Source organism: Physeter macrocephalus, chromosome 3 (genome assembly GCF_002837175.3).
Source record: "Physeter macrocephalus isolate SW-GA chromosome 3, ASM283717v5, whole genome shotgun sequence".
Taxonomy (NCBI): domain Eukaryota; kingdom Metazoa; phylum Chordata; class Mammalia; order Artiodactyla; family Physeteridae; genus Physeter; species Physeter macrocephalus.
Genome location: NC_041216.1, coordinates 30,932,379 through 30,943,978, shown reverse-complemented (window position 1 = coordinate 30,943,978; position 11,600 = coordinate 30,932,379). Strand labels below are relative to the sequence as shown.

General features: G+C 62.9%; 1 protein-coding gene across 1 annotated transcript in view; it reads left to right on the top strand.

Moving 5' to 3' along the window:
* MMEL1 (membrane metalloendopeptidase like 1) overlaps positions 1-11,600 on the top strand; it is a 52,624-nt gene that overhangs the window by 20,610 nt on the left and 20,414 nt on the right. The window contains 7 exon segments of the mRNA XM_028484271.1: positions 1,200-1,277; positions 1,962-2,021; positions 3,027-3,188; positions 3,365-3,445; positions 6,121-6,216; positions 6,584-6,702; positions 7,285-7,350. Coding sequence (XP_028340072.1) covers positions 1,200-1,277; positions 1,962-2,021; positions 3,027-3,188; positions 3,365-3,445; positions 6,121-6,216; positions 6,584-6,702; positions 7,285-7,350 — 662 coding nt within the window.

The following is an 11,600-nucleotide window of genomic DNA, read 5'->3' as shown; positions in this document are numbered from 1 at the left end:
GGCTCACGGGCCCAGCCGCTCCGCGGCATGTGGGATCTTCCCGGACCGGGGCACGAACCCATGTCCCCTGCATCGGCAGGTGGACTCTCAACCACTGCGCCACCAGGGAAGCCCAAGCAGTGCATTTCTGTTTCTGATCCATGGGACCGTCCACGGTTTGCCTCAATCTATGCATCACTTTTCTCCTTTTCCACTGGACTGGGGGCCCCTTAAGGGTAGGGCCCGTGTGGGACTCAGATCTGAATCTCCAGAGCCCAGCACCAGGGCTGGTTGATAATATCAGCAAATGTTGGATTCATGGATGAACAATTGGATGGGTGGAAAGAGCAGCCACTAACAGGTGGAGGAGAAACACCTCTCCCCGCCCCCACCCCCCAGATCACACGTCTCATAAACACTCCCTCCAATGGCCAGGCCCCCAGGGGACACCCAGCACATCCAGGGCCTCCTACACCCTCTGCGGTCTCAGGGGCCAGGCTGAACCGGGCCCCAGGCTTGCCCACGGCCCTGACCTGGATGAGGCCCTGTTCCCTCCTGCCCAACTCTCCGTGGGTCTCCCTGCTGGGGAAGGTGGCCAGGCCTGGTGGGCTCTCTCCCTGGACCTGACCCTCCCCCTTCCCTCCACTCACGCCTCCTTCTTGCACCCCCTCCAGGCCGATGCTGACCAGGCAGTGCCCACCCCCCCACGTAGTGGACAAATAAGGGAGGGCGGCTTTGCACTTTCAGCTGCCCACACAGGTGGAGGGGCTCGAGCTGAGGCCAGTGGGTCAGAAAGTGACCCCCCGGAGGACATCCTTTCCCCCTTAAAGGGCCTATCGTCCCTGTCTTGGTAGACCCCAGGAGCTGCCCACCTGGCCTGGGTGAGGCCCATGGCGCCGCGGTAGAGGAGGATGTAGGAGGGCATTTCTTAGGGGAAGAGGTCCTGCCTCAGGATCCCTCTGGGCCCGGCAGCTGCGGCCCCAGGGCCAGTGGGCCTCCCTCTCTGCTCAGATTTGAGTTCTGCTGGAGCCCCTGTGTCTTGGTTGCCTGGTGACAAGCCCTCACTACAGTGGGAAGGGGCCGCAGTCCTACACAAGGAATCCCCAGAGCCCCCAGGACCCCCCTCCGCAGGAGAATGCCTGTGCTGCCCCAGGTCAGCCCCAAGGCACCCGGGAAGCGGTGGTGGCGGCAGGAGAGCTGAGTGCCGTGTTTCTCCCCAGGGAAGCAGCTGCCACCCTTGACTAGCCGGCTTTGCTTCTCAAAGGAAGAGAAGACCACTGTAAAACGAACACCCCGAGGTAGCCCTGTTTTCCCTCCCAACACGACCCGAGCAGGGGGGTGCTAGGAAATGGCACCCCGCATGGCCAGGCTGGGTTCCACTGCAGGCCCAGGGTGCGCGGCAGGACAGGGGACCCTGCCCAGGGCACCAGGGTCCCGTGGGAAGAAAGGGCAGTTGCAGGGATGCAGCCGTGCGCACCTGCTGGACGCAGAATGCTTCCTGGGCGCCTGGGAACCGGCAGTTTCAGGGAGCTGCTCCTGAGGTTCGGCAGGAGAGGGAGTGGGGGGTTGGGAGAGAGCAAGGGCGTGCAGGGACAGGGCAGCACAGGCAGGCTGTCTGGAGGAGGTGACGCCTGATGGGTGAGCGCTGGCTGGGCCGACAGGCAGGAGGGCAGGATGGCCAGCTGCAGCCCTCAGCTGTGGGGATCAGAGGGTGTAAAGGGGCTCCCAGGTCACTGCAGGGGTCAAGCCAGAAGGAGCTTACCCTCACTTAAGGCCCCAGGCCTGGGCCGCCCAGGGAGGAGGCAGGCTGCCCTCCAGATGCCCTCAGGGCCCGGGCCGGACCGCCCATGGGGGTGGGGGTGACCGAGGTTTAACCCTGCCCGCCCTATCCCTCCCCACCCCACCTGTGCCCCGCCCACCCCTGCCAGCCCCGCCGGCACCCATCATCCTCGCCCAGGGCCCACACCGCTCCTTGTCCGCAGACATCCAAAAGCCCAAGGGCACAGGCGAAACCTGCGCCACCCCTGGCTGCGTGATGGCAGGTAAGCCCCCCTTCCCTCCGAGCCTTCCACAGCCCTACCAGGGGGCTCGGGTCCCCCAGTGACGCTGGCACAGGCACTGCTCGAGGCTACGGGGAGCCACCGCACTCCTGAGACGCGGCATTGGGCTGGTGGGCAGACCCTGGATGTGCCTGGGGGCAGGGACTCTACTGCGGGTGTCTCACCTCCCCTGCCCCCCAGGAAGCTGCTCCCCTGCCTGCAGAGGCCCCCGTGACCACAGTGAAGCTGGCACAGGGACCCCAGGCGCTCTTTTTTGCGCTTACAGAAAGAAGGTCACACAAACACACACTCCCAAGTTTTCTCCCAGGAATTTGTCTTAAAATCGGGCACCATGTGCCATTATTTGCAGATAAAACACAGTGAAAATGGTATGAAGAAGCACTAGTGTAAAAACTCAGAAATGTGATTTTTCTGCCCACGTTGGGCTAGTGGATGGACTCCTGTGGTGCTGCCCCCTGTGAGGTCCCAGCCAAGTGGAACACAAGGCGAGGGAGGGTCCTGGGTTGGGGTCCAGCCTGGCCACCTCTGCTGAAAGCATCCTGCCGGCAACCTGGGGGCCCCACCGTCCCTGCCACATGGGGTTCTGGGAGCAAACCCATCTGCCCCAACAGAAAACAAACCCCTGTGGTGGGTGAGAGCTGCCCTCCCCCACGGACGCACTGACCGGTAAGGGGGCTCCAGGGGCAGGGCCAGTGCTGAGCACTGGCTGTGAGCCGGGCGGGCTCGGCCAACACCTGGCCATCTGTGGGACCACAGGCGTCCCGGATTCGCAGATGTGTGAGTGGAGGATCGGAGAGGTCACGGGGTCCAAGCTCATGTGGCTGATAAGTGGGGTCCTTTGAACTGGAGGCCCTGCTGCCGACCTCCCTGGGGTCCCGGGGTGACTAACCCTCCCGAGGGCACAGGGCCGTGACTGAACACCCGACAGCCCATCGGGCTGTCCACACCGGATCCCCCTCCTCCTCTGCACCCGCTGGGGACGAGCAGCCGCCAGGATCCTCCAGAACACGGACCCGTCCGAGGAGCCCCGTGACGACTTCTACCAGTACGCGTGCGGGGGCTGGCGGCGGCGGCACGTGATCCCCGAGACCAACTCGCGATACGGCATCTTCGACATCCTCCGGGATGAGCTGGAGATCATTCTCAAGGGTGAGCGCGGCCTCCACCGAAGGAGTGGGGACAGCCCGTCGAGCCAGTGGGCGCAGGGGAGAGGGAGTCCCCTGGGATAAAGGCCTCCACTGGGTGCGGCAGGGACACGGGCACCTTTGACCTGACCTCCCCAGCAGCCTCCTCAGGCCTCTGTCCGGCTTCTCCTCTGCCCACAGGGGTGCTGGAGAATTCTAGCACCAAGGATCGGCCAGCTGTACAGAAGGCCAAGGTGCTGTACCGCTCCTGCATGAACGAGAGTGAGTGACCAATGGAGCTGCCCCACCGGGACCCTGTTCCAGGACCCCACGGCCCTGCGACAGAGCACGGTGGAGTGGGCGCCTCTCCAAACTCGTGCCGGTGGGAGCTGTGTGCTCCTCCGGGCTGGCCACCGGGCCCAGGTGCCCTACGGGGTCCAGGCTGACTGCCAGCTGCCCGGGACCGGCTCACACCCTGACCCCAGCCAGCCACACTGTGCCCAGGCAGGAGGAAGGCAGTGCGGAGTCTGCCTGGGAGGCCCAGGGAAAATGCACGCGCGCACGCGCACACGCGTGTGTGTGGTTTGAAGGAAACATTTTTCAGGACACTTGGTAAAGATGGTAAGAGGCAGACTCTTCAGGGCCATCTCAGTAGGTGCAGGCATCACTGCAGTGGGGTCTAGCAAGAGGGGAAGGAGATTGGGCTCCACTCCAAATACAGCGAGGCAGGCAGGGGAGGGTTCATAGCCGAGGGGCAGGAGGGGCTCAGTGAATGGAAGATTAGGAACAGGAAACGTGGGGCGGGGGTGGGGGCGTGTCTGGCAACACTCACCTAATGGGATTCTTGCTGAAGGCAGGCCAGGCAGCCAGGCAGCACCTGGGGGACAGTGAGGGACGAGGACTCAGGTCAGCCACCGAGAGGGACAGGGAGAGTTCTGGTTAAAATGACCACGCAGAGTTCTTGCTAAAACTGGATTTTACCAGGAGGTGCAGTGACGGGCCCAGCAGAAGTTTCAGGAGCCTGACTGAAGACAGAATCAAGAGATAATCTTACTCTGTGTGTGTGTGTGTGTGTGTGTGTGTGTGTGTGTGTGTATGTGTGTGTGTGTGTAGATGCAAATGCATGTCTATTGTGTGTGTATGCACATGTGTGTAGGAATATGTGTATGTATGCGTACGTGTTTATGTGTGTATATGTGTATACATGTATATGTGTATTATGTCTATGTGTGTGTGTTTGGGTATATATATATATATATATATATATATATATACATGTCTGAATGCCTGTGTGTGTGTGTGTCTGTGTGTGTCTGTGTGTGTCTATGTGTATGCGTTTTTGTATGTGTGTACATATATGTGTATATGGGTATTATGTCTATGGGTATGTCTGTGCGTCTATATATGCATGTGTGTATGTGGGTACATACATATGTGTATATGCATATGTATGTCTGTGTGTAGGCATATGTGTGTTTGTGTGTATATGTGTGTAGGTATGTGTGTATATGTGTGTATTTATGTGTTTTGTGTGTATATGTGTGTACATATATAAGTGTATATGGGTATTATACCTATGGCGTGTATGTGTGTATAAGGGTATATATGTCTATGTGTGTGTAAGTTTGTGTGTATGTGTGTATGTCTGAGTGTGTGTTTGTGTGTATGTGTGTGTTGTGCGGCAGGGGTGGGGGGTAGTTTCCCAGTGCTTTGGTTCCTGTTAAGCGGATTCACACACTTGGGCCCCTCCGGCCCGTCTTCCCTTAGGCGCCTGCCTGGGGGCCTGCAAACCCAGCCTGTGGTTCCGGCTGCTCTGGGCGACCGCTTCCCCTCCTCCGCGCCAGGGTTCGAGGCTGGCTGTTTCCCCGGGGGTCTCCTGCAGGGCGGGGTTTGTTTCTGGTGTACCTAACAGCGAGACTTGTAGGGCCCCCAGCATTATCGGGGTGTCTCCATGGGGTCCTGGGCTCGCACACTCCTCTCCTCCTCGTGGAAACAGGAGGTCACGTGATCCAGTCTGGCCAGCACCTGCCAGGTGAGGGAGATGCGCTGTGTTCCCACCTGTATAGAGTTTCTGGCCTGAGAGACCAAATGTACGAAAGGACAATGGCCTGACCGTGTATAAAAATACAACTCTGACCCCCGGTCTGCAGCCAGGAGGCCAGGCCATCACCTACGGGAACCAGCCCAGGAAGCCAAACAGTAACTCCTGTAATGATCTGCCCGAGACGGCCGACCTGACCTGTCACTGGCAGCTCCCTAGGTTTTGTCCCTGCTCCCAACTCAGGACCCAAGAAAGCAAGCCCAGTGTGCCCCCGCCAGCCACGTGGGACACCCTGCTTCTCGCTCCCCCAGGCCCCGGCCCCCATCAGGGCGCCCCTGAAGCCGCCCCCCTCCCCCTGGACCCCTCCCCTCCCAGCCCGCCCCTCCAGGTCAAGCGACCAACCGGCGAGGCCCTCCCCGCCCCGAAGCCTCCACCCTGTCAGCAGCGGGCCGGCTCTATTCCCACTTTTGCGGGTTCTTGTGCCAAGTTCGCCCAAGCTTCCTGGGCGCCCCCGTGCTGGGAAGCTGTGCTCCGTGCTCTATCAGCAGTTCAGTCCACCAGATGCTGGAGCTGGAGGGCACGCAGGCTTCCCAGCCGCCGGCTTGGACCCCCACCCCTGCCTGTTCCCGGCCTTCCAGAGTACCGCCTGGGCTTCTCTGAGCTTCGGGGCCTCCCCTTCCTCACCCTTGTCCCGGGGGCGCCTGTGCTTTCATCAACCCCAGGTCCCTTTCCCGCCTGCGTCGGTCTCTGCTCTTCCCAGGCCCCTGCGTGTCCTGTGCTGCAGAGTCTGCACCGGGAGGGTCAGCCTCCGCGCTGGCCGTCGGCATCCCCACGGGTCCACGCGCCGGCGGGTGTCACGCCCCCCCCCCCCTCCCCGCCAGGGCATCGGGTGAGCGACCGCTCCCTCCCGTCTCAGGTGAGATAGAAAAGCGAGACTCGCAGCCCCTGCTGGACATCCTGGAGGTGGTAGGAGGCTGGCCAGTGGCCACGGACAAGTGGAACCAGAGCATAGGTAAGGCAGGGCCTGGTGGCAGCCTCGCACGGGCGGCTGGCCCTGGGCCTGGGGCTCCTGGGAGCAGAGCCCTTCCCGGCCCGAGCCGGAGAGCTTGCAGCAGCTGCTGGCGGGCTCCCAGCGGCTGGTCCCCTCCACTCTGCAGAGGGGCATCCCTTCCAGAGCCCTAGGGAAGGACCCGGGCTCCGGCTCCCGGCGTGGGCTCCGCTCCCTGTACTCGGGCGGGGGTTGCGGGGGGGCGCTGCTCTCGGGCCCTGTTGATCCCCGTGGACTCAGTGGGAATAGTTCCGGGATCCCCTGTTGGGCGAGGGGCTGGGCTAGGACCCCAGGTCCTGGCAGGTCTCCGGCACGGGGTGCTGGCCCCCAGGCCGCCGGTGGGAGCTGGAGCGGCAGCTGGCCGTGATGAGCGCGCAGTTCAACCGGCGGGTCCTCATCGACCTCTTCATCTGGAGCGACGACCAGAACTCCAGCCAGCACATCATCTACGTACGAGCCGCGCGGGGGGCCGGGTAGGCCGGGTCCCCGGGGCCTGGCTGGGGGCTCCCGCGGGGCAGCGGGGAGACAGCTGTTACCACAGGGGGCGGGGGGCCCGCGTATGCTCCCCGGGCCCTGCCATCATCCACACCTGCAGTTCAGGGGACCTGTGCCGATGGTCTGGGTTTCTGCTGGGCCTTCCGGGGCCCGTGTCCTGACCAGAGGGGGGGCCCAGGTGCCGAGCTGGTCCTCGGGACGGTCCGTCCAGGCCTTTGGCACCAGCACAGAAAGCCCGACCTCAAAGAGCCACCACTGGCCACAGAGAGGCCACAGAGGACCCCGCGTGGAATCCACACTCCGCTCTGGGAGGGGGGCTGTCCGAGGCCCTGTGAGTGGCCCGCACCCCCGGCCACCCCTCAGCCCACCTGCAGTCCAGCCGCAGAGCAGGGGTCGGGGCCCAGTACCTGCACACACTCCAGATGGAGCGCCCGTTCCCGCCAGGCACAGCATGGTGGAGGGGAGGGGGCTGGGCCCACCTCGGCGAGGCTAGGGGTGTCCCGGCTCCATGCCCAGGTTCCCACGCTCTGTCTCCAGATAGACCAGCCAACCCTGGGCATGCCGTCCCGAGAGCACTACTTCAACGAGGGCAGCGACCAGAAGGTGAGTCGGGGCAGCGCGACGCTGGACCTGCCCCCACGGGCGCTTTCGCGCCGGCCCCTTCCACTCCGGGCGTCTCCGCCCGTCACTCCAGGGCCCGCGTGTGGCCCAGCTCCCTGCGTGTCCGCTCGACACTAACCCCACAGCTAGCCTTTGCGGGCACTTGCGTGGCTCAAGCCCGGCGCTGAGGGCTGGACACGCAGACGTGGAGCCCTGCCTTTGTCACCATCGTAGGGGTGTCCCTGAACCCCCAGAGGCAGGCTCGGGGATCCGCTCAGCCCTGCAGCCCCGAGGGGCACACCCCGCCATCCCCATCTCGCCAGGGCAGGACTGCGGTCCACACCGCCGGCTCACTGCACGTGGCCTGGAGAGGTCTGAACGCAGGCCACCCGGGCCCTGAGCCTGCTGCCTGGGCCAGCCTACTCCTGCACCAGGAGAAGAGAAATGGGGAACCAAACAGCAGCAAGGCACGCAGGACAGGGCCAGGGGCTGCGTTAGGAGGGGTCGGGGAGGAGGACGGGGAGCAGGCTGAAAGACAGGAGGTGACATGACCCACGGCCTGGAAGCGGTGTGGAGGGCCTCGTGGAGGAGGTGGGCTGGTGGGCTGGGAGGGTCCAGCCAAGAGAAAAGACGAGCGTGGCCAAAAGAAGGAGCCGCGGAGTGGGCAGTGGGGCTGGGGGAACAGCCCAAGGAACCCAACTCAGAGCAGCAGGGACTGGGGCCCCTGGAAGGGCTCACGCCTGGCAGCCAGGGACCAGACCCGGCAGCTGCTGGCCAAGACCGGCCTGGGGGCATCAGCCCCGCCTGATGCCAAGTAACTGGGAAGACGTGGCTTCCGTGGTCCCTGCCTGCAAACGAGGAAACCCCCTCCCCCAGACAGGCCCCAGGAAGGCGGGTCCAGGAGGGGCACACAGCCTCAGGACTCAGCTCCTGACGCCCCGCCTAGGCGAGCCTGGTGAGGGCAGCCCACCTGAACCCTGGAGCCCGATGGCTCTGGGCCTTTACTAGCACCTACTGTGTGCCCCGCACTTTAGAGGCAGCCGTGCAGTCCGCTGGAATAGGTCTCCGGTCCCGTGCGAGCTGCTCAGGCACGGGGTCACACATAGAAGGGGTGCAGCAGGGAGCCCGGCGCTGAGCGTCTGGCTGTGGGTCGGCGAGCAGCCCATCCGGCAGGTCTGGGGAGCAGGCGCCGTCCACCCACGGGGCTCACAGCCTCCCCACCCACCGGCTTGCCAGGAGCATATGAGTCCCAGCGCTGAGGCCCCTGGTCTGGGAGGCGTGGGCCGTCTGGGACCCCCAAGCCGATGAGCATCCCGAGGGCTGCTTTGGGGCATATGCCCACCCCACCCCCACAGAGAGCCCCACCCCACCCCCACAGAGAGCCCCACCCCACCCCCACAGAGAGCCCCACCCCACCCCCACAGAGAGCCCCACCCCACCCCCACAGAGAGCCCCACCCCACCCCCACAGAGAGCCCCACCCCACCCCCACAGAGAGCCCCACCCCACCCCCACAGAGAGCCCCACCCCACCCCCACAGAGAGCCCCACCCCACCCCCACAGAGAGCCCCACCCCACCCCCACAGAGAGCCCCACCCCACCCCCACAGAGAGCCCCACCCCACCCCCACAGAGAGCCCCACCCCACCCCCACAGAGAGCCCCGCCCCACCCCCACAGAGCTCCACCCCACCCCCACAGGGAGCCCCGCCCCACCTGGGATTCTTGCTGAAGGCAGGCCAGGCAGCCAGGCAGCACCTGGGGGACAGTGAGGGACGAGGACTCGGGTCAGCCACCGAGAGGGACAGGGAGAGTTCTGGTTAAAATGACCACGCAGAGTTCTTGCTAAAACTGGATTTTACCAGGAGGTGCAGTGACGGGCCCAGCAGAAGTTTCAGGAGCCTGACTGAAGACAGAATCAAGAGATAATCTTACTCTGTGTGTGTGTGTGTGTGTGTGTGTGTGTATGTGTGTGTGTGTAGATGCAAATGCATGTCTATTGTGTGTGTGTGCACATGTATGTAGGAATATGTGTATGTATGCGTATGTGTTTATGTGCGTATATGTGTATTACGTCTATGTGTGTGTGTTTGGGTGTATATATATATATATATATATATATATATATATATATATATGTCTGAATGCCTGTGTGTGTGTGTGTGTGTGTCTGTGTGTGTCTATGTGTATGCGTTTTTGTATGTGTGTACATATATGTGTATATGGGTATTATGTCTATGGGTATGTCTGTGCGTCTATATATGCATGTGTGTATGTGGGTACATACATATGTGTATATGCATATGTATGTCTGTGTGTAGGCATATGTGTGTTTGTGTGTATATGTGTGTAGGTTTGTGTGTATATGTGTGTATTTATGTGTTTTGTGTGTATATGTGTGTGCATATATAAGTGTATATGGGCATTATACCTATGGCGTGTATGTGTGTATATGGGTATATATGTCTATGTGTGTGTAAGTTTGTGTGTATGTGTGTATGTCTGAGTGTGTGTTTGTGTGTATGTGTGTGTTGTGCGGCAGGGGTGGGGGGGAGTTTCCCAGTGCTTTGGTTCCTGTTAAGCGGATTCACACACTTGGGCCCCTCCGGCCCGTCTTCCCTTAGGCGCCTGCCTGGGGGCCTGCAAACCCAGCCTGTGGTTCCGGCTGCTCTGGGCGACCGCTTCCCCTCCTCCGCGCCAGGGTTCGAGGCTGGCTGTTTCCCCGGGGGTCTCCTGCAGGGCGGGGTTTGTTTCTGGTGTACCTAACAGCGAGACTTGTAGGGCCCCCAGCATTATCGGGGTGTCTCCATGGGGTCCTGGGCTGGCACACTCCTCTCCTCCTCGTGGAAACAGGAGGTCACGTGATCCAGTCTGGCCAGCACCTGCCAGGTGAGGGAGATGCGCTGTGTTCCCACCTGTATAGAGTTTCTGGCCTGAGAGACCAAATGTACGAAAGGACAATGGCCTGACCGTGTATAAAAATACAACTCTGACCCCCGGTCTGCAGCCAGGAGGCCAGGCCATCACCTACGGGAACCAGCCCAGGAAGCCAAACAGTAACTCCTGTAATGATCTGCCCGAGACGGCCGACCTGACCTGTCACTGGCAGCTCCCTAGGTTTTGTCCCTGCTCCCAACTCAGGACCCAAGAAAGCAAGCCCAGTGTGCCCCCGCCAGCCCCGTGGGACACCCTGCTTCTCGCTCCCCCCGGCCCTGCTTCTCGCTCCCCCAGGCCCCGGCCCCCATCAGGGCGCCCCTGAAGCCGCCCCCCTCCCCCTGGACCCCTCCCCTCCCAGCCCGCCCCTCCAGGTCAAGCGACCAACCGGCGAGGCCCTCCCCGCCCCGAAGCCTCCACCCTGTCAGCAGCGGGCCGGCTCTATTCCCACTTTTGCGGGTTCTTGTGCCAAGTTCGCCCAAGCTTCCTGGGCGCCCCCGTGCTGGGAAGCTGTGCTCCGTGCTCTGTCAGCAGTTCAGTCCACCAGATGCTGGAGCTGGAGGGCACGCAGGCTTCCCAGCCGCCGGCTTGGACCCCCACCCCTGCCTGTTCCCGGCCTTCCAGAGTACCGCCTGGGCTTCTCTGAGCTTCGGGGCCTCCCCTTCCTCACCCTTGTCCCGGGGGCGCCTGTGCTTTCATCAACCCCAGGTCCCTTTCCCGCCTGCGTCGGTCTCTGCTCTTCCCAGGCCCCTGCGTGTCCTGTGCTGCAGAGTCTGCACCGGGAGGGTCAGCCTCCGCGCTGGCCGTCGGCATCCCCACGGGTCCACGCGCCGGCGGGTGTCACGCCCCCCCCCCCCCCTCCCCGCCAGGGCATCGGGTGAGCGACCGCTCCCTCCCGTCTCAGGTGAGATAGAAAAGCGAGACTCGCAGCCCCTGCTGGACATCCTGGAGGTGGTAGGAGGCTGGCCAGTGGCCACGGACAAGTGGAACCAGAGCATAGGTAAGGCAGGGCCTGGTGGCAGCCTCGCACGGGCGGCTGGCCCTGGGCCTGGGGCTCCTGGGAGCAGAGCCCTTCCCGGCCCGAGCCGGAGAGCTTGCAGCAGCTGCTGGCGGGCTCCCAGCGGCTGGTCCCCTCCACTCTGCAGAGGGGCATCCCTTCCAGAGCCCTAGCGAAGGAGCCGGGCTCCGGCTCCCGGCGTGGGCTCCGCTCCCTGTACTCGGGCGGGGGTTGCGGGGGGGCGCTGCTCTCGGGCCCTGTTGATCCCCGTGGACTCAGTGGGAATAGTTCCGGGATCCCCTGTTGGGCGAGGGGCTGGGCTAGG